Here is a 23,189-nt window from a genome sequence, read left to right on the forward strand (position 1 = left end):
TAAAAGCGGAGTAAAACCATACTCACTCACTCACACTTTGAAAGTAACAAAACAATACCTCCATCAGCTGATTTTACTAACACTTCAGGAATAGATTGTAATTGAGATGCCGAAATAGGTAAATATCAATATTGTTATAACCATCACAGACACCAAAGAACCTTTCTCCACATGCAAATAACTCATCAGTTCGTTTTAAAAAGATTTAGTCACACATATAACATTTAACATTATTTTGAGGTCATTCTTACTTTTGGCGTGTAAAACAACATCGATAGCTTGTGCTAAAATACTCTCAACCTAATTGCCGTTTTGCAGCATTGATCATATATGGTTTGTTCTGTTCTGATTGTTTGCTGTTTAACGTCGCACTCAATCAATATTCCAGTTAAATGTAGGCGGTTTGTACATAATCCAATCTGGACCAGACTAACAAGTGATTGATATTATGAACACCGCCGGGTACAATGACACATAATCAATCAAGTCACCGAGCTTGACCACCCGATCCATTCAATCGCCACTTCCGATAAGCTCAGGCTGTTGTAGACCAGATCTAACCCGGATTCCAACTCGGGCGATGATCTCTCACGGTTTTCATAGATCAGAGCTAAAATATTAAAACAATGTCAGGGACCCTTGAAGATTCCGGGGTAGAATAGGCCTTCAGCAACCCATACTTGCCGTAAAAAGCGACTATGCTTGTCGTAAAAGGCGACTAACGGGATCGGGTGGTCAGGCTCGCTGACTTGGTTGATACATGTCATCGATCCAAATAGCGTGGATCGATGCTCATGATGTCAATCACTGGATTGTCTGGTCCAGATTCGATTATTTTACAGATCGCCGTCATAAAGCTGGAATATTGCTGAGTGCGGCGTTAAACAACAAACAAACAAACTAAACAATGGCAGGCCTTTGAAAGGCAGTTGGACGCTGGTGCCTTCTAGAGAAAGATGAAATGATATACCCCTGGAAATGAATTAATCGGTAATGACATGGGCATGTGTCTCATTCAATTGTAAACTTGACTTGACAGGGTAATCTGAACATGACCTCGGTATCAGCATGACATCCTGGAGACGGCAGTTATCCCCCACTTTCACAATCATGCGTTAGCCACTAGATGCATTGGTCTTCATGGATGATGATGCTAGTTCTTACAGATCACGTGCTGTTCTGGAATGCTTACAGAATGCCAGCGAGACACTTACTAAGAGTGAGTGAGTAGGGTTTAACGCCGCTTTTAACAGTATTCCAGTTATATCACGGCGTGTCAGCTTAATGTGGGAGGAAAGCCCGAAGTGATGCAGGTCTCAGACGTTTACCACTTCGGTGAAACCCACGAGCACGGGTATGGTGCTGACAAACCTAGAAACATAATCGGGGCGAACCGGGATTCGAACCCACAATCATAGGTTTCTGGCGTGCCCAAGGGACGCAACTCTGCACAGCGAATCGCGGCGCCTTATACGACTGGGCCACCCGTGCCCCCCACTTACTAAGAGGTCCAGGGGCCGTATTCATAATGATTCTCAGAATTGTCTTAATAATACTCTTAGCGGAGAGTTACACTAAGCAGTAAAGTCATAATAGCTCTGAGAGTTACCCTTAGCCAAGGGCAAAGCAAAACTCGGAGAATAACTGTCAGAATGAATTTCCACCGTTTCTAAGGTAAGTCCTGTGCTAATTATAGACATATTAGTACTCTGACCTTTGAGGTTACATGACATAACATATCATGTGATGTGTCATGTTACTCATGAACATGTTAGCAAGAACATGTTCAGAAATTGAGTGTCTAGCATTAATATTAACTTATGATGTTAACTTTGACTAGGTGACAAATTAGTTATTCACCCAAATGTATTTGCCATGAATCCTTTTAGTTTTGCGTTATTGAGTCTACCTGAACCTAACGCAATGTAGAAAATATCTACTAAAATATGGAACACTTTTGAAATGATTGAGGTTGTGAAAAGGTTGTTCAAGGGCTTGACAGCAAATATGAAAGCAAAAGGCTGTTTCAAGATCACACAGGTTTCATTTTCAAATGCCTTTAAATCCTTGCTGAAATGGTTTTTTTATGACAAACAGGTTCTTAATTTATTGTAGACCTCTTTTCCTAATGTGTCTGTTTTGACAAATGAATCACATTTTCAAAAGATGCTTTTATAAAATAAGATGTGGTAATGTACAGAAGCGTAGTAGGGCCACGGTGAAATTCTTTTTTGTCTAAGTATCTCCTACGTAGGACTTATTATCTCCCACGTAGGACTTACACTCTTACGTAGGACTTACTATGGCCTAGAATCACAATCTCCTACGTACGACTTAGTATCTCCTACGTAGGACTTCCTATCTCCTACGTAGGAGATACTAAGTCCTACGTAGGAAATATTTATTCTAGTCCATAGTAAGTCCTACGTAAGAGTGTAAGTCATACGTGGGAGATAGTAAGTCCTACGTAGGAGATACTAAGTCCTACGTAGGAGATAGTAAGTTCTACGTAGGAGATAGTAAGTCCTACGTAGGAGATACTAAGTCCTACGTAGGAGATATTTATTCTAGTCCATACTAAGTCCTACGTAGGAGATAGTAATTCTAGGCCATACTAAGTCCTACGTAGGAGATAGTAAGTCCTACGTAGGAAAAAGTGATTCTAAGCCATACTTAGTCCTACGTAAGATATAATAAGTCCTACGTAGGAGATAGTAAGTCCTACGTAGGAGATAGTAAGTCCTACGTAGGAGATAGTAAGTCCTACGTAGGAGATACTAAGTCGTACGTAGGAGAAAGTGATTCTAGGCCATAGTAAGTCCTACGTAAGAGTGTAAGTCCTACGTGGGAGATAGTAAGTCCTACGTAGGAGATACTAAAACATACGTAGGAGATAGTAAGTTCTACGTAGGAGATAGTAAGTCCTACGTAGGAGATACTAAGTCCTACGTATAAGATAATAAGTCCTACGTCGGAGATACTTAGACAAAAAAAATCACCGTGGCCCTACTACGCTTCCGTAGTAATGGCAGTGTTAACATGATAGGTTTACTATTGTCTAGGTTCATGAAATTATAAATAAGGCAACCGTGCTTACTCGCAGATAGCATTGAATTCGTGTAATCCCGAGAGGAAAACACCCGGATAAATAGACTAATGGTAAAACCCCAACACTACCCAAACAAATTCCTATCAGTGACATTGTGTTGAACATAATGGAATAAATACATTCTACGAAACAGATTTATTTTACATGGGTTTGAGTGTCATTGTTTATTCCAAAATTCCCAAAGCACATTCATCCATTAGTGACATTGTACATAGATCTTTAGTATGTGCTGCTGTCCCAAGGCTGTCTTATACAAAGCTATATGGCAGTTTTATGTAGATTAGTGAATCACTGTGATTACAATTCTCCTGATTGGTTCAAAACTGGAGTGTTTACCGTCAACCGTCTGGTTGCTATTATCATCCATTATGTATGAGTATGATTTATTGTGCTTGCATTACAGTGCCCGCATCTGTATGTGGCTACGTTAACTCAACACGTAGTGTCTTAGGGATGATCATAGAAGGGCAGTGGTGACCGGCAATTCGGAATTCCACAACAATATCATTTAGGTGACGAATACGACTCCCTGAAGACTTCCACATAATTATATATATTACTATAAAACGTTAACGCAAGAGAACAACCGATTCCGACCATCCGCTGAAACAGATTCCACCTGTAAGTACATATAGTTGAATGTATTAACATAAGTTATTAGAAAAGATTTAAAGAATGTACACAAAATGTCGTTGTAACGTTGGGCACTTATTTTCAAATATATTGTGTTAAGTAAATGATTGACTTGTTGTACACGATTGGTACTAGGGCATATCCTGATCAACATAATTCCTGAATACCTATGCATGTAGGCCTTTATTACAACCAGAAATAATGTTTAGATATCACGACGCTGTAGCGTTAGTCCGTTGTGGGAGTTTACATTTAGAACGTGGGTGATATTTTTTGTACATACTGCAATGTTGGTGAAATTGATCAATAACACTTTTTGTTTATATGTACAGAAATAATTTGAAATGAAAATTAATAAAAAAGGAAATACTATAATTTCGAATCGAGAGAAAATGTGTATGCTGTGTGCTTAATTTAATCTAACATTACAGCTAAATTATACTGCAGAGAACCCTTCAAAGACCTTTCATGTCAAACTCAAAACGTCATCTATGGCATTGACTGTACCCGTTGGTTGCGTTATCTTCGAGCGACACAACAACAATTATCGACAACATAGATCTGACATTAACAGAAATGTTTTCAGTTGACTCCACCAACATTTATATTCTGAATATCACTCCATCCTTTGCATGCAAGTTAGTATATGAAGATAGTATCTCAATCATCTAATAGCCTTGGATGACGGATGACCAGATAATATAATTGGATCCGACTGTGTACAGCAATTGCACACGGATATAATGATGAAATAAAAGGCAGTCTTTCAACATAAACGCGACAGAAAGCATTTTCATATTCATAAGAAATCTCCATTGTCCCCTGTACGATTCCCACAATATCATAAGCATATGTTTATGAATCACTATGGTGTTCGCGAAAAGGTGAGCGTACCCTGCTCTATCGGTGTCAAACATATGCAAGTCAGTTCGCCTTGAAAATATCCAACAGAGCAGCATATGGTACCAATCAAAACAGGGAATTTCACTGGGCATAATGTTGGTCACTGATAAGTCAATTTTGGAAATGTCCTCCATATTTCTGAAATATTTTTTTAAGCTCCAATGAGACCATGAATTGTTTAACCCTGATGAAACAACATGCTCGATTGTTCGCTAAATGTTATAAAATGTAGACACTAAAAGGCTGGAGCTTCTGGTTGGTTGGTTGGTTGGTTGGTTGGTTGGTTTATTGTTTAACGCCGCACTCAGCAATATTCCAGCTATATGACGGCGGTCTGTAAATAATCGCGTGATTAATATCATGAGCATCGTTCCACGCAATTGGGACCGATGACATGTATAAACCAAGTCAGCGAGCCTGACCACTCGATCCCGTTAGTCGCCTTTTACGGCAAGCATTGGTTGCTGAAGACCTATTCTACCCCGGAATCTTCACGGGTCTGGAGCTTATGGAATACCTCCCAACTTTTGAGGTACAATCTAGCATGCTCTTTCTACGATGATTTCAAAGAGCGTCATATGACTGATGTGGCGTCCTAACGCTGCCGTTACCTCTTCCGTTGTTGTGGCGAACCTGTTGCGCAAATGCAAACTGTGCAAGTACCAGTTATCCTGTTATCCAGCTATCGTCTCGCGTGGTCTGCCTGATCGTGCCCTGACCTGTGCAATGCCAGTCTGTCTCTGATGTTTAAACAGACTGACGATGGTTGCACGTGTACAGTTGAAATTCCTTTTGCAATCTTGGCGTGGATGTCCCTATTTTCATTATTCATTCATACAACGAACGGGTCGTGTTTTGCACTTAAAGTTTGCAGTGTTTCGGCGACTGTTTTCATCCTGGTAAGCTTTTGACAAAAGGAAGCGTTTATAATTCTTTGGTCAAATCGAAGTTTCTAGTGTATACTCGTATTTTCTTACCCCGGCAATTTAGTTTGAATCGTACAATGGTATTTTTGATGATTATGGAAGTTCTTTGTCGCTTTTATTTATAAGAAAAAAAACAGTTAAGAAAATTTGCTACTGTCAAAAGATCTCTCTATTTGAATATTTGATTATATTAATTACAGAAACATTACCATGTGTTATACTAAATACATTTTTGATGAAACAATGTTTAGTAAAGTTTGACAAATAATAAGAAATGTCTTGTCTATTTTCAATTGTACCGAAATTTAAAATCAAGAAATATTCTTAAATGACATGGGAACAAATATTGCTTTATTATTATGACAACACAATATAGGATTAATCAATTTATTTTCCACTGATTACAGAATCTAATTCATTTCTGCAAATGGAGGTCCTGACGTAGAAATCAATAATAAATACTATTAGTTAAATGTCAGTTACATCCCAAAGCCATACTGGGAGCACGGGTGGCCCAGTCGTCTAAGGCGCCGCAATTCACTGTGCAGAGTTGCGTCCCTTGGGCACGCTCTAAACCTATAATTGGGTGTTCGAATCCCGGTTCGCCCCGATAATGTTTCTAGGTTTGTCAGCACCATACCCGTGCTCGTGGGTTTCACCAAGTGGTAAACGCCTGAGACCTGCATCACTTCGGGCTTTCCTCCCACAATAAGCTGACACGCCGTGATATAACTGGAATATTGTTAAAAGCGGCGTTAAACCCAACACACTCACTCACTCACACTCACCAAAGCCATACTACCGAAATTAAAGCAAAGTAAATGTCAGATAGGTACTTTTGTGTGTGTGTTACAGGGAGACGGCTACATCACTTGAAGATGAAGGAGGAGAGTAAAGCTTCATTTGATGTTGCTTTGTCTGCATTAGGTGGCCAATTCGGCTGTTCCATTCAAGGGCCATTCGAAGCAATAGACGAGGCTGAAACCTTGAAGGTATGTGTAAGATTTACACCTGTATCTCATCAGGAATAATATTTTTTAGAACCTATTAAAGGCTCGTTGTAAGATTGATCAATGTGCCTGACCTCTCCATGTATGTTTGTCAAAGCGAAGAAAATACATACCACACGCTAACCAGATGTTCTTCTGACATTAGGTACGGGCACGGGTGGCCCAGCTGTCGGAAGCGCCGTAATTCCTAATTATAGTCGGATGGAATCCCAGATTCGCCCAAAATGCTTCTAGGCTTGTAGGCACCAAACCCGTTCTTGTTGGGTTCATCAAAGCGGTAAAACGTCGAAGACATGTATTATCTTTGGCTTTACCAATACAACATGGTGACACACTGATTATAACCGAAATACCTTTTAAAGCAGCGTACAAAAGTCAACTCACTCACCGGCGCATTTCTGAATTTCTATCAGAACGATTCTGCGATATTATATCCTGCATAATTGTACTCTGTAGTTGTCTTGTGTTTTGTCTATGGCGTTTTGTGTTCATTTCTCTTTGTTAAAACCAATTTGTTTTTCATTTGAAACATTGGCATTTTCGAAAATTATGGAAAAGTGTAATAAATTGAACAACCTCGCAGTTTTCTTTGTCCTTTACGACAAGGTGGTGGGCCAACCTAGTGGTTAGGGGTTCACTCGTCACGTTGAAGGCCCAGATTTAATCACACTGAAAATTCCATACTGGACCACTTCTAGTCATTGCCAGCAATGGCAGGGCCACATATCGTATGTTTAAACAACCCACGCTACCCTTCAGATGCACAATTAACATTTGAAACTGATATATTTTTGAAAAGGCAGTTTTCGATCCCCTCATAATGAACATAATTCCTGTATCCTACGTTGCTGCTACGTGGTCATTTCATTTTGTTCTGTACAATTTTGTTGAAAGAAGGAATACCTCTTCGTATTTGCTAACCCTAAGCTACCACCAAGCTACCATCAAGAAGTCATAACATCTGACGTTATTCATCACACAAGTCTAAAATGAATACTTTAATTTGTCTGCAACGCTCGGGGCGACTACGGGCTACTGGCCTGCTGGAAACTGGCAGAAGTCGACGTGCTGTGACCAATAAGCTTAATGTTTCACAGTCAATGACTAGCAGACTGTGTAACAGGTACGACCAAACCTAAAATGTTGACGATCGACCCCGTTCAGGGCCTTTCAGTTGAACGACAAGAGTACAGGATCGATTGATCCAAAACCCTGCTCCAGGAAAATTGAGCTCAAACGGCAATTCACATTGCTGCAAAAAAAAAAGGCTACTGTAGTGCGAGTTACTTGTCAGGCGATTAAAACTCGTCTACTTGCAGCTCATCTCCATGCTCGACGTCCAGGTGTTGTACCGACCCTTACAAATCATCAAACTGCCAGCAGACTTGACGGTCCACACAACGTCGACACTGGGGTAATCGTCGCCGGTCACGTGTCATGTTTTCAGACGAGTTCCGATCCACTTTGCAACTCCTTGACAGGCGTGGTCGTGTCTGGCGACGTCAAAATGAACGTCAATCGAACGTCAACAGGAGACCTCGGGACTTATTGGGCGGTGGATCGGCTATGGTGTGGGGCGGCATCACTATAACTGACCGAACCCCATTCCATGCTGTTCAAGGAGGAGTCACTGAACAGTGCTATCGGGACAACATACCGACATCCTTTGTTGCCTCGTTTGCAAGGCGTGTGGGTTGACGTTTTGTCTTTCAGGACGGCAACGCCCGTGCTCACCGTGCACGAATCGTCAATGCTCACCTTCAGCAGCACAACATCCATAGAATGCCATTCCCAGCAATGAGCCCTGACTGTTTCCCCATTGAACACGTTTGGGACATGATAGGGTGACGTGTGCGTGTACGTTCATGCTGGTTGAACTTGGCCAGGTGCGTGAAGGAATTTTTGGCACATCGTGGCGGTATTACGCACTACTAATGAAAATAACCCCGTCAACTTTGAAATTGCCATCTTACCCCTATCATCCTTCGGATTGTTGGCAGTCATAACATATTCTGCCATACTTCACTTCCGGTTGTAATGTGTTCTCAGTTCGTTCCACGTTTAACGACTTACACCCTGTTAGAGAGAAAAGAATTATTCCATACACACCATCCATTCACACCACACACGCACACGCACACACACACACTACACCACACCACACATCAACACACAGCACACACATCACACATACACAAACACACCAACACGCACGCACGCACGCACGCACGCACGCACGCACGCGCGCACATACAGACCACATGCAAGCGCATACGCACTTCATACACACAAACCACACACGCACACCACACACACACACACACGCACGCACGCACGCAAGCACGCACGCACACACACACACACAACAAACAATATTGTGCCTACTGATTTCAACTTCTCTATTCATTCAATGCGGCGTCATGGTATTGATGCTAGTACTGTATGCATCAGGACCGAAACGCCGCATTAAACCACAAAGAGGTTGAAGTCCTCCATGTCTTCATATTGATACTAGACCCGTGAAGATCCGGAGTAGAATAGGTCTTCAGCAACCCTTGCTTGTAGTAAAAGGCGACTATGCTTGTCGTAAGAGGCGACTAACGGGATCGGGTGGTCAGACTCGCTGACTTGGTTGATGCATGTCATCGTATCCCAATTGCGCGGATCGATGCTCATGATATTAATCACTGGATTGTCTGGTCCAGACTCGATTATTTACAGACCGCCGTCATCGAGGTGAAAGATCGCTGAGTACGTCGTTAAACAACAAACAAACAAACATCATATTGATACTACAGCTTTCATAATGCCACTTACCGACACAAATATATCTCTGCAACTGTTCATGTTCACAGAACCCAGATGAAAGTACAGTCACCCCTCCACCAGATGGAGGCAAAGGTTGGTTTATCTTATTGGCGGCCTGTCTTCTACTCTCCGCAAGATCCATATATATTATACTTCAGCCAAACTCATTATCAGTTGCGCAAAGTCCCGAAACAACCACACCAGCAGAAAAGACATCGAGTGTCAACGGGATCTCAGGTCTGCAGTCTACAACGGCCTTTCCCCATGGATCTCCAGCTCGGGGGGCAGGAGGTAAATATAAGCGACGAATCAGTTATCACAAGAAATCCCTCGTTGTGCGATGTGGATTATTTCATAAGCACGGAACGCTCCCAAATAGTGATGATAACAGGTGTTCGAGAAAGTCTATCCTGCCCTAACGGTGACACCCGTCCCAAACACAAGCAAGCGCAAGTCAGTTGTTCACCGGAAACAACACACGTGAACATATGGTAAAAGTCAAAATAGGGAATTGCATAATTTTTGTCACAGATGCGTCAAATTTGGAAATGTCCTCTATATGTCTACCATAAAACAGTTCTTTAATACTAGTATCAGATGTATTCTCATGAATAATATCATTAATGTAACATATCTTAACTTTTGAATAACACTTTCGTAGTGAAGTACAACTTCGAGTATTTGTTGGGGTGGAATCCCATTTGGACACTCTCAGCCTAAGGCACCTAATCGCCAGCACACAGTCAGCGGTCAAACCCACTCAGCCACAAAAATGGAAGTCCAAAAACTGATAAATGTAAATTGTCACGGCTCGCATAGCCGAATGCTATGAACAGTCTAGTATAGAAAGTGGTCAAATGTAACATATTATATATTTTGGATTACACTTTCTTAGCTAATATCGTTAATTATGGCTGCTTGGATGTAAGAATTAATTTCTTGTTGACCTATTTATCTATAAATCCGAATATGAATATTTCAAAGTAGTTTTCTGCTTAGTTTTTATCCTGAGGCAGTCCTATGTGATTTAATTTTATAAGATGGTAAGCAGAGAAATAAAATAACATCATCTACCTTGAAACGACACCTCTCTGCGTTAAGATACAGATCGTGTGAATATATACGGAAATATAACCCATTATTAATTAGTTGCCGTGAATGTATATGTGCAATGTCAACAAGTTATGTGTCCAATTAATGTGAAATGCCAAGGTCAATATCAAGGCCATTCATGGTACAGTAAACTACGGTTATAACGAACTCAAAGGGACCACTAACTTTAGTTTGTTATAACCGTAGTTCGTTTTAAGCATATATTCAGCATAACTAAAACAAAAGTCGGGACAAAAAAATCAGTTCGTTATATCCGTCAGTTCGTTATAAGCGTGTTCGTTATAAACGTACTTTACTCTAAGTGGAAAACGTTATAAGAGTGTATGAAGAACGCGTGACTTTGTTATTTAAGTTAGCTTGACACACTGTTTTGGTTGAAGTCATTCGTGCATTGCATCTGGAATGTGACACGAACAATCATTTGATTACATACTAATATATTTAAAAGTGACTTTGGTATCAGTGAAGAAAGGATTCCTGTATGATTCTGAGTGAGTGAGTGAGTTGGGTGTAACGCCGCTTTGAACAGTTTTCCAGTAAACAGTTATATCGCGGCGTGTCAGCTTCATGTGGAAGGAAAGCCCAAAGTGATTCAGCTCTCAGACGTTTAACAATTTGGTGAAACCCACGAGCACGGGTATGGTGCTGACAAACCCAGTAACATTCGGGGCGAATCGGGATTCGAACTGTATGATTCTGAATTTCTTTCATTCTTACAATGCCTATTTCACTCGATTTTGTAGTTATCTTTATCAAGCCAATGGTCATTTTATTGGCAGGCACATGTTTGATAAAGTAAATATTAACCAAAAGTAGACGACTGAAAGTTGTCAGTAAGATATATTGTGCCTGATCTTGAAGCGAGGTGAGGTGAAATCGGGTTTAACGTCGCGTCCAAGATTATTGCACTTATATAGCGACGTGCATGTACGTGTGTGTGTTTGTGTGGCTGCTTGTACTTGTCCGGACTGATGCCGATTTATAGTGCTAGCACACTGAGATACCATGCCGCAGTTTAACATGAATACCCCACTCAGACACAGTAAACTGACTCCGAGCCGACCAGTCCTTGTTTTAGCCCCTTAATGCCGAGCGCCATACAGGGTAACAACAAGTACCATCTTTTAACGTCCTTTGGTATGACGCGGCCGGGGATCTGATTTGGAAGTATCCAAATGTCTCCTCTTTCAGTGCCACCATCTGCAGGACAGCCACAAGGCGTGGGACTACTAGACAATGTCGAGAAGGTACTGATGGTGACAGAACTGATTCAGTTAATGGACAAGTTCAACGCTGGAGATCACACTGTTGTTCCTAACATTACCTCGATCCTGTTTGCACTGAACAAAACCAGCGAGGCAGAACAGTTTCTCGAGGCATTCAGGAAACTCCAGGTCCAGACCAGCCCTGTTGTAACCACTGTCATTGCCACGAACAACGTCTTCTCATCAGTATTTGGTAACTATGGAAGAAACACGTATTACTGTAACTTACTACTATGAACTTTAGTACTCAATAAGCAGGTGCTTGGTCTCGGAAACCGGTATTCCGAACCTCTCTGTACTGGATCTCTCTGTACTTTCCAGTTTTCACGGTTTTAAATTCGCATGAGTACATATGCTATTGAAATTCAACACACCCAAATCTGTAGCAATATCCCGATGGAGGGAGCTAACGAATTAGCGTCAAAAAGTGTTCAAAAATATAATATTTGTGACCAACCTGAGATAAAGGATCTTATGGGTGAAAAATCACTTTTTGTCTTATTATTTCATTTTAAAAATACAGCGTCTTCGGAACGCAAAAATACATTTCAATTTTCAATTTATATTTATTACATAGATACATGGCATCAAACATTTGGACTATTTTCCTGCAAAAACCCATTAATAACTTAAATGTTTATGTAATAATTGCAGTTTTTAGATTTAATGTCTGATTAACTATGTATGCTGAAATGTTTTTGAATTATGGTTTTATAACATTTAATTTACGAACTAACGAGAGAAAAATAAGATGGTTTTTAACAGTACGCCCTCATGCCAATTTAGTTGACGTCCCTCTTTATGACGTCAGAGCGCAGTCGTTTCCCTTTTCTCCTGGTGGGTCACATATATAAAGAGTGAGTGAGTGAGTTGGGTTTAACGCCGCTTTTAACATTATTCCAGTTATATCGCGGCGTGTCAGCTTAATGTGGGAGGAAAGCCCGAAGTGATGCAGGTCTTAGACGTTTACCACTTCGATGAAACCCACGAGCACGGGTATGGTGCTGACAAACCTAGAAACATAATCGGGGTGAACCGGGATTCGAACCCACAATCATAGGTTTATGGCGTGTCAAGGGGACGCAACTCTGCACAGCGAATCGCGGCGCCTTAGACGACTGGGCCACCCGTGCCCCCACATATATATATAAAGAAGATATTGATGACAATTTCCTTACATATGCGTCACACTAGGATTTGTAAGATTTATTGCAAATTAAACATCTTAACGAATACACGGGGAACTGTTAACGTTACGGCTCTCAAACAATGCATCGGATATGTCACGCCTGCTTTTAATTAAGATGGTCGCAGTAATTGGAATGCTGAAAATGAACGGCAAATATGTCACTGTAAAGAATAAAGATACTTCCCTCTTCCGAAAGATTTATGTGGTGTAAGAAGTTTTTTTTGTCATTTACTCGATCCGATCAACGGTGTTTCGGAAAAATAATCAGGCAGTATTATAGGAGCCAAAGAGAAAGCAATGGCCCATGTGATAAATATACTACTCAAAACAAGTTAAGGATCACACGATTCTTTCATATTGGTAATGTTAATCTGTCATGGCACGAGAGATTAACTATTGTAATATGAAATAATCAGGTGATCCTTAACTTCTTTTGAGTAGTATATAAGGTTTTACCTGATGAAAGCACGACCATCACACTTCTTAATAGACATTTTCTCCTATAGGTGTGTTCAGCAGTACACTGGTAATGCTATTTGGTTATCGTTGCACGGCGGTGGCGGGAAGTCTAGTCATTGGATGTGGGATATTGGGTACATACTTCTGTGATCACTCGAACATCGCTCTAGTTGCGTTCCTGTATGGTGTTCTGACAGGTATGTTTCCTTACACTATCTGCTGAAAACAGTAGTCTTGTCTATGGACATATTTAATACTTCACGGATTTGTATATATATTACCTCAAGCAACCCGGAAAACCACAAGTGTCACAGACACTTTGTTTCAAATATAAGGCAACAGTAGGGTTCGCACAAAATGCATAGATGGAATAGGGTTAAGTTGACTTTGGTCAGTTATATGCGGTCGCATTTCACTGCATGACATAAGACCCGTGAAGATACGGGGTTGAATAGATCTTCAGCAACCCATGCTTGCCGTAAAAGGCGACTATGCTTGTCATAAGAGGCGACTAACGGGGTCGGGTGACTTGGTTGATGCATGTCATCGTATCCCAATTGCGTGGATCGATGCTCAAGATATTATTCACTGGATTGTCTGGTCCACACTCGATTATTTACAGACCGCCGTCATATAGCTGGAATATTGCCGAGTGCGGCTTTAAACAACAAACCAACCAACCAACTTGACAAACTTTTGATTCGCGCCACTATTACAACACATATGTAGTGTAGTCACGGGTGTTGGAAGCCGTCAGTATTGCTGAATGCGGCGTTTAACAACACACAATGAGGGACGCAGGGCATACAACCCCGTGAAGTATTGACAATGATATTTAATGAACCAGTCGTGTATTTAGCACTGGACCTTTTTAAAAAAATTTAGTCATTTTCCCTATTTGTAACCAGTGGATACACCAGAATGAACATCAAGTACAGTCCCCTCCATTATAACCATAATGTTGTCATACGATTGACTCTCTAACTCTTCGTAAAATCGCAAAAATACATATTTCTGACCTTGATAAGTTGTAATACCAATTGAGGCGTCTGATTTGTTTGTGTGTTGTTTAACGCCGCACTCAGCAATATTCCAGCTATAAAAGAGTCTGGACCAGACAATCCACTGATTGACATCATGAGCATCGGCCCACGCAATTGGGATACGATGACATGTATTAACAAAGTCAGCGAGCCTGATCACCCACTCCCGTTAGTCTCCTCTTACGACAAGCATAGTCGCCTCTTATTGCAAGAATGGGCTGCTGAAGACCTTTTCAAACCTGGATCTGTGGCGTCTGAGACAATATGGATACGATTGCAATCTTTCAGCTAGAGGCATTTGGAGCGGCTCGATTGGGTTAAAGATGTTTTCTTTTCTTTCGTGGAATGCTGCATTGATGACCATATGCATCATTACAGCAAAGTCGGCATTGCTGAATATCCACTTCTGGTGGTCGCTTCAGTGTATTAATGGCATACATCCAGGTGATATTGAGGCAGTTCCTTCATAGAATAAGCGTCACGCGAATAATATGTTCAACTTAAATAAAAGCGACAAAACACTTTCCATGTTCACGAGAAATCTCTGCCAAGAGCAGAGTCGATTGTACGGTTCCTACCCCATCATGAGCATGTGTCTATGAATCAGTATTTAATAGTTTTGGAACGTTCCGAATGTTTTGTCTATTAAAGGGACTGTTTTCACGTAGCGTCGTGCGCCGACTCGTGCCTTCCCACGCGGTGACTCGTAGAGGAACAAAGATGGCGTCGGAGACAGAAGCAACGCTGTTTACGTGAAGCCAATGCCACATTTTGTTTGATAGCATGCAACCCATCAAGATATATCTACACAAACTATTGATTGAAATGTGGAATATTTTCTTCATATTGGGATGTATTTTGACGTGTGTGTGAATTCATAGTTCTACTAATGGTGCTGTATGTGGTAGTGTATAAAGCATTGTATTTTGGAAAAGGTTTGCCACAATCGTCATTTAAATGTTGAAAGGAACGTAGTCACACAATGGAGAAACAACACCCCTTCCCACAAGTATACACGTCGGGCATCATGTGTGTCGGGGTACAGGTGGGTTGGGGTGCGGTGAATTCGTAGACACCTTCAATCCTCCATTTTATGTGAAACGTTTGCGTAAAATAAGGCGCTTATATGGCGAAACGTTATTCAATAACGTTACAGCAAAACAGGACGTTCATTAAGCGAATCAAACGCTTTTCAGAAACGGTACAAAAAGTTTTACTCTATTTGAAGCAAAATGTTAGAGTATCCTACCTCACCAATGGCGCCCGTCACAAACAAGATAATTGGGCAAGATAATTGTTCACTTGAATCGGGAACATTTGTTACAAGTCGAAATAGAGAATTGTATCGAAAACCATTTTTGTTCCTGATGTGTAACTTGTGAACTGGATATCATTATCTTTTTTATGACAGGCATTGGACAGAGCATGATCAACGTCTCTGGTCTTTCGGCCGTTCTGGAGTATTTCAAACGAAAACGGGTTATTGCTCTGATACTGTTGAGTATTGGAAATTTGCTAATGACTCTCTTGGCTGTGCTCCTAATGGTACTTGTCTTCCCATCTGTGGGTATGGACAACAGCAGATCGTATTTCATCATGCAGTTTGTAATCACTGGCCTCCTCGTCCCAATCAGCTTGATGCTGAAGCCACTGAACCTAAGGATGAAAGGCTCTGCCGGTAGAAGTCTCATCTCAAGACAGATGGGAATTAAATGTTTTGTGGTCTACAAGAATCCAGCTCTTTATACAGTCACTCTAGCATTTTTCTTCTGGGAAGCAGGTAACATATAACCTGTGTAGATGCATGAGGAGAAAATATGTAGAATTTGATACGGGAAATAGAGAATGAGCTTTGACTGTTCATGGGATGAAACATGACTCCTCTAGAGAACAAGAGGACCCTTACACATGCTACACCAAGCCCTATTAAAAATCACATATTCATATTCTTATTAGCATCAGAAATATGCAGTCGCTGGTAAGCGTGAATGTAGGTTGGGGTTATCCCCGCTTTGCACAGTATTCCAATAATATCTTGCTGTAGGTGAAGATATGAGATCAATACAAACCATAATAATGTCATTATGATACTGACAGATTTAGACACTGAGGCAACCAGCAAATGCAAATTAAACCACTGGGCTATCCGACCCGTGAAGATCCGGGATAGAATAGGTCTTCAGTAACCCATGCTTGCCGTAAAAGGCGACTATGCTTGTCGTAAAAGGCGACTAACGGGATCGGGTGGTCACACTCGCTGACTTGGTTGATACATGTCATCGATCTCAATTGCGTGAATCGATGCTCATGATGTCAGTCTCTGGATATTGTGGTTTTAGACTCGTTTATTTTGCAGACCGCCGTCATAAAGCTGGAACATTGCTTAGTGCGGCGTTAAACAACAAACAAACAAACTCTGGGCTATCCTCGTCCTACGTAATAAAAGACGAATAGCATATATTATTTGAGTTCATAAATTTGAAAACGTCATTTGATTACATACATGTGTATGTTTTATAATTTCTTGTCGAATGTTTTTATATATGGTTTCAAGGTTTCGCCATCATCAACAAGAAGCTGCCTGGCTTTAAAGGGTTGATATCCATCCCTAATATGCCCGATGGAATGCTGCTGACCCTAATTCTAAGCGTCGCATTGATGTTGGGCATTGGGATCGCATGCTTCTTCATCAAGACCACCCGGCTCAGGACGACCATCATCATATTCTGTGTAAACTGCGTCATCATCTGTTTCTTCAGTGTCCTGGCTAGTCAGTTGTACAAGGAGATCTACGCTACTGTGTATTCCGCAGTGGTCGGTCTGTTCAAGGGTGAGAATATATGCAAGTATATACATGTATCTACCCACGCGTAGTGTTCAGTGGTAGGAGTGGGGTGGTATCTTGTGATATTGTAGAGGTCTAGGAACTTAGTTGTACAAGGAGATCTACGCTACTGTGTATTCCGCAGTGGTCGGTCTGTTCAAGGGTGAGAATATATACAAGTATATACATGTATCTACCCACGCGTAGTGTTCAATGGTAGGAGTGGGGTGGTATCTTGTGATATTGTAGAGGTCTTAGAACTTAGTTGTACAAGGAGATCTACGCTACTGTGTATTCCGCAGTGGTCGGTCTGTTCAAGGGTGAGAATATATACAAGTATATACATGTATCTACCCACGCGTAGTGTTCAATGGTAGGAGTGGGGTGGTATCTTGTGATATTGTAGAGGTCTTGGAACTTAGTTGTACAAGGAGATCTACGCTACTGTGTATTCCGCAGTGGTCGGTCTGTTCAAGGGTGAGAATATATGCAAGTATATACATGTATCTACCCACGCGTATTGGTCAGTGGTAGGAGTGGGGTGGTATCTTGTGATATTGTAGAGGTCTTGGAACTTAAGGTGAGGTGAGGTGAAATGGGGTTTAACGTCGCGTCCAAGATTATTGCACTTATATAGCGACGTGCATGCATGTGTATGTGTGTGTGTGTGGCTGCTTGTACTAGTCCGTGCTGATGCCGATTTATAGTGCTAGCACACTAAGATACCATGCCGCAGTTTAACATAATATACTGTCTCCGAGCCGAGCAGTCCTTGTTTTAGCTCCTTAATCCCTTAATGCCGAGCGCGAGACAGGGTAACAACAAGTACCATCTTTTAACTTCTTTTGGTATGACGCGGCTGGGGATCGAACCCCGGACCTTCCGCTCTCCGGGCGGACGCTCTACCATTAGACCACGGTGGCGGTCGTCTTGGAACTAAGTCGAGCGTAACTAATCTTCAATCCATGAGAATATGACATGCCATTCATGCTGCCATTCTGTAACGACGCTGGAAAAAGATTGAAATATTGTTAAACTGCCCAAATAATAATACTTATATGCATAATTAAAAAACAATAAACATTTATTCCACGTCCCTCCTCATTGCACGAGTCATGGGTTAATGACCCTCGACTCCCATAGCAGTGATATACTCAGATCATATATCCAAGTTGCATTTTACAGTCGAGAACTGCAAAATCTCTTCTCTTTTCAAGGGTTTACAGATCCGGTGATGCTGTTCACCGTCCCCGTGTTTGTTGGGGAAACCAACGTGGCCATCGGCATTGGCATGGTAACAGTGGGACAGGGCCTTGGATCATTCATCCTGCCTTACCTTGCAGGTTGGTGTAAGCAAAAAAGGCCACTGAACATTTGTGTTTACTGTAAAATACGCTTAAATATTTACCTTTATTTAACGTCATCCAGTGCAAATAGAACCACGTCCCTCCATGTACAGAGGGTTAGCCTTGTGATTAAAGCGTTGGCTCGTCACGCCGAGGACCCGGGTTTGATTCTCGACATGTGTTCAATGAGGCCTATTTTTTGTTCTTGGTATCATTTGAGAATTGCTTGAAGCTGATTTCACACCTGACTCACTTTGTTTTCAGATAATAAACCGCCTAGGACGTTGACAATATAACATGATCTCGTTCAGTAGTCAGGAATTTGTTATCACTACCCTCTTCCCACTTCATATTGGTTTGTTAGATCAGTATGAATTATAAAACCCTGAGGTAACCTCGCATACATACTACCAGTACATGTATGTCATCGACGTCTTTGGTGTGATTATTGTGATATCTCTGCCTTGGTGAAATACCTTCTATTACGAATTCTGACCCCCTCACATCATGTGCAAAACAAACGGATTTCAAATTAATATATTGACATTCATCAATCAATGGCGTGTCAGTTTAATGTAGGAGGAAAGCACAAAGGGATGCAGATCTTAGACGTTTACCACTTCGGTGAAACCCACGAGCACGTGTATGGTACTGGCAAACCTAGAAACATAATCGGGGCGAACGGGTATTCGAACCCACGATCATAGGTTTCTGGCGTGCCCAAGGGACGCAACTATGCACAGCGAATTGCGGTGCCTGAGACGACTGGGCCACCTGTGCTCCTCTTTATATTTATGTGGCATTTATGAATCTTTGGTAACAAGAAGTCAGAAATACTTGACATCAATTTATGGTATTCTTTGAAAGCGGCGTTTCGGAACAGCGGCGTTTCGGAACAGATGCTGGTGCTTTTACCAAACAAATAATCAATATCTGAGTTGGACATGGTTATGTAGCTAAAAATCAAATACACGGAAATTAGAAAAAAACACAAACTAAAAAGGGTGACAAAATGGTGATAGAGGAGGCTTGTAACAGCAAGGAGGCTGATGTACTCTCTAGTATAACCCCATGAGGATTCTGTGACAGAACATGGCCATGAACATACTGCTTGTCGTAAGAGGCGAGTCAAGATGATGGGGGCGTCGTTTTCGTGTCATTATGCCCTGAGGAGACAATTGCTCATGCTGTCAGACACTCGTTGATTTGACACATACATGATTATATGCAGGCCCTCGTCAGAACTCTGGTATAATCCAAACTGAATTGATAACAAGAATCACTTACTCATTCATTACTCCGACACGGGCGATCCGCTCCCCTCCCACGTCTCCACCCTTCCTCCCAAATACTGTAAGCCTGATGTTCAAAAACAAAGCAGCCCTTGCCCTGAAATCGTTTATTGCAGTAAGGTCCAACTTACAAAATGCCATTATGACAGTCGTCCACTTCTGTATATGCTTACATCTCACGGTAAATTGTATACCATTATTTTTTATCAGATGAGATCGACAGAAGAACAAAGAAACTCGACCTGTGTTTCTATCTGGTGGGCGGTTTGTATCTGTTGGCTTCTGCAGCTATGCTTCTGACCTACGTCTTACACAAACGGGCAAAGGTTGAAGATTCAACTGCAAGGAAATCTGATGAAAAGGTCGAGGACCATCAACAACCAACCAGCTCTCCAACCGAAATCAAAGATGGAGACACATCCTCTCATGAAAAGGGTAATGAACCGTCCCCTTCAAATAATCATGCAGAGGACGCGAATTTACAAATATTTACCGTATACAATTCGGACATTGAACAAGAGAGATAAAGAGGTCATATGCCACGGAAAAGAACCAACGTTTGCTTGAGCTAAAGCATGTTTGCTTCACTAGTGTTTAACATAATTTTTGTGTGTCAAATTGTGTTACTGTGGTTTGACTAGGGAATGTCACAAAACAATACCAATTCCATCAGACTGTGAAAAAAACATGTTTCCCAGGTGAGTCACAAGTACAGTCAAGTCTAACGGATCATTACACAGAGGAGTTAAATGCACTGTGTAAACATGATCACGAGCTTGTGTGGAACTTATACCGGGCCCGCTTGCACAAAGCGATCTTAGTGCTACGACTATTGTAAGCCTATGTAAAAATATTGGAGTTACGATCATCTTAGCGCTAAGATCGCCTTGTGCAAGTGGGTCCTGGAGTCATGTTGAATCTTTATGTAATGATAATGATCATACACCATAGGTATATAAAAATTAAAACACAAATACAATGACGTGTTTCCTTGCATGGTTGGAGCTTCCTTGTAATTGTATAGCTTATAGTTGTTGTATCAGTTATACTGGTAACATTTGACCTTGATATTGAATTAGTTTGGGCTGTTTTTTGTGTGTTGATATATGTTGTGAGTACTAACCTTTCGTGTATACCCATAGGTATCATAATAAGTCGCGTTTCATTTCACCAATTCTAATGTTGACATGTCAGCAACATTTCATTATAGAATATGTCTAGATATTCTAGTTCCAATCTTTGTTACTTATGTATCACTTCACATTTATCAAAGGATCCGCTGATATTAAATTTGGACTGTTTAGGTAACTTCATTGAATATAACTATAAAATTAAATAGAAGATTATCAGTTACAGTATATAGTAAGGCCATTCAAAATGAATGTTAAGATTTTCATCCCAACCCGTCTCACAACCGACAGCTACAGACGAACAAAACATATATACGTGTACCCTTCTTACTGAACTGGATGAAACAGACTATACTGCAGTCCGTTCAAACATTCATAATTCGTATGAATGGCACCCGTCGATAGAATTTTTCACAGATGCCTTCAAATAAATCATATAAAATGGCTCAAACATACAGGACAAATTTGGTTGAAAATCTAATAATTTATTATGGTCTAATCATTTGGATTTGTCTACCAAATAATGAGTTCAAGACAGAACTTGTCTTAGTGGGAGCATGAATCACAAACGAACAATGGATTGAATCAAACACACCTCATTCTGATTGTTGACATATTTATTGTAAACATTGACTAGATACAATGCTTAAACATTCAGGTATTATTACAGATATCAATAATCCATTGATTAACTTAGGTAAACATATAATACAATACCAGTGTGTATAAGTGAGTTAAAACATTGTTAAAACCCCACAGACCATCCCATGTAATGTCGAGATTTAGGTACTTTTACACAAGCTGAGTGAGTTGGGTTTAACGCCGCTTTTAACAGTATTCCAGTTATATTGCGGCGTGTCAGCTTAATGTGGGAGGAAAGCCCGAAGTGATGAAACCCATGGGTATTGTGCTGACAAACCTAGAAACATAATTTGGGCGAACCGGGATTCGAACCCACAATCATAGGTTTCTGGCGTGCACAAGGGACGCAACTCTGCACAGCGAATCGCGGCGCCTTCGACGACTGGGCCACCCGTGCCCCCCTACACAAGTTGAATCCCAGTAAGGTCACACCGCCTTACCTGTGATTTCGAGATAAAGGAAATTGGGGTCACGAGGTTGCACTGTAAACGCAATCGTTTGACCTCGTTTAGTCGAACGGGTCTACATATCGAATTATGTATTTCCTTGTTTAATGTGTGGCAGGACTGATATTTCTGATAATACGTTTATATGTATATGTATCGGCATCTGTCAAACCAATATGACTTGGAATTCTTTTCTGTATTGCTTATAGTACATGTGATATGTTATTAAAGACTTTTTATCCAAATACTTTCTTCTATTCAGTCTAATTTCGACACCCGCATGTTTGGGAACTCTGATAAGTCGATATTTTTTAATTTTAACTTTCATACGCCCATCCATCCATCCATCCATCCATCCATCCATCCCTTCGTCTACAGAAAATAATGTTTCAGTCATCCAAATGTCACTTGTTAAAGATGTGTAAAATATATTTTTTAAACGTGCCATTATAAAGATTATCTATTAGAATCCCCGTGCAAACTGTTTATTCGTGTGGAAATAATGTTTAAAACCGGCCAACTAGAATAAGAATAATAATCGCATCAGTAAAACTTTGTTTGGTTCCCCCTGGTCATCAGGCACATACGCAAATTTAAACGTTTAACTAGAAAGTACTTGTATGTGAGTTTATGTGTTGTTACAATGATTCTTGTATGCTTTTTGAGGAATAAATTATTGAACTTGTTTTGAAACAAGTTCTATGCACATCACCGGGCTGTGTTGTAATTTTAATTCGAGTCTGTGTATTATTATGAATCGGAGCACCGGAATTGAAAACATCATCCATTCTCTTATAATTATAAGTAGATGAATAGATATTTTTGCATCCTGCCCTTGGGTTGCAATCAACTTGAGTCGACATTTCTGTCTTCCACAATAATGTAATCATGATAATCACCCTAGCTTCGCTTCTTACTGACCCTATATAAGTAACTTAGGGCTTAGACGATTCACCAGTTCAGTAATAACACATTCAGCCATACACACATAACACTCTTTGGTATGTGTCGACACGCATCTTTCACAAGTTTTTGATCTGATCTTCATAGC

At 40.8% G+C, this 23,189-nt stretch overlaps 1 protein-coding gene across 1 annotated transcript; it reads left to right on the forward strand.

Moving 5' to 3' along the window:
- Positions 1 to 3,498: 3,498 nt before the first annotated feature.
- LOC124126768 lies at positions 3,499 to 21,926 on the forward strand. The gene is made up of 9 exons (XM_048384662.1): positions 3,499 to 3,730; positions 6,427 to 6,563; positions 9,437 to 9,680; positions 11,694 to 11,960; positions 13,463 to 13,612; positions 15,870 to 16,238; positions 17,013 to 17,288; positions 18,500 to 18,625; positions 20,131 to 21,926. The coding sequence occupies exons 2-9, from the start codon at positions 6,450 to 6,452 to the stop codon at positions 20,445 to 20,447; spliced, it is 1,863 nt and encodes a 620-aa protein (XP_048240619.1). The 5' UTR covers positions 3,499 to 3,730; positions 6,427 to 6,449; the 3' UTR covers positions 20,448 to 21,926.
- Positions 21,927 to 23,189: the final 1,263 nt, after the last annotated feature.

This window comes from Haliotis rufescens, unplaced genomic scaffold (assembly GCF_023055435.1).
Source record: "Haliotis rufescens isolate VD_foot unplaced genomic scaffold, xgHalRufe1.0.p SCAF_5, whole genome shotgun sequence".
Lineage (NCBI taxonomy): Eukaryota > Metazoa > Mollusca > Gastropoda > Lepetellida > Haliotidae > Haliotis > Haliotis rufescens.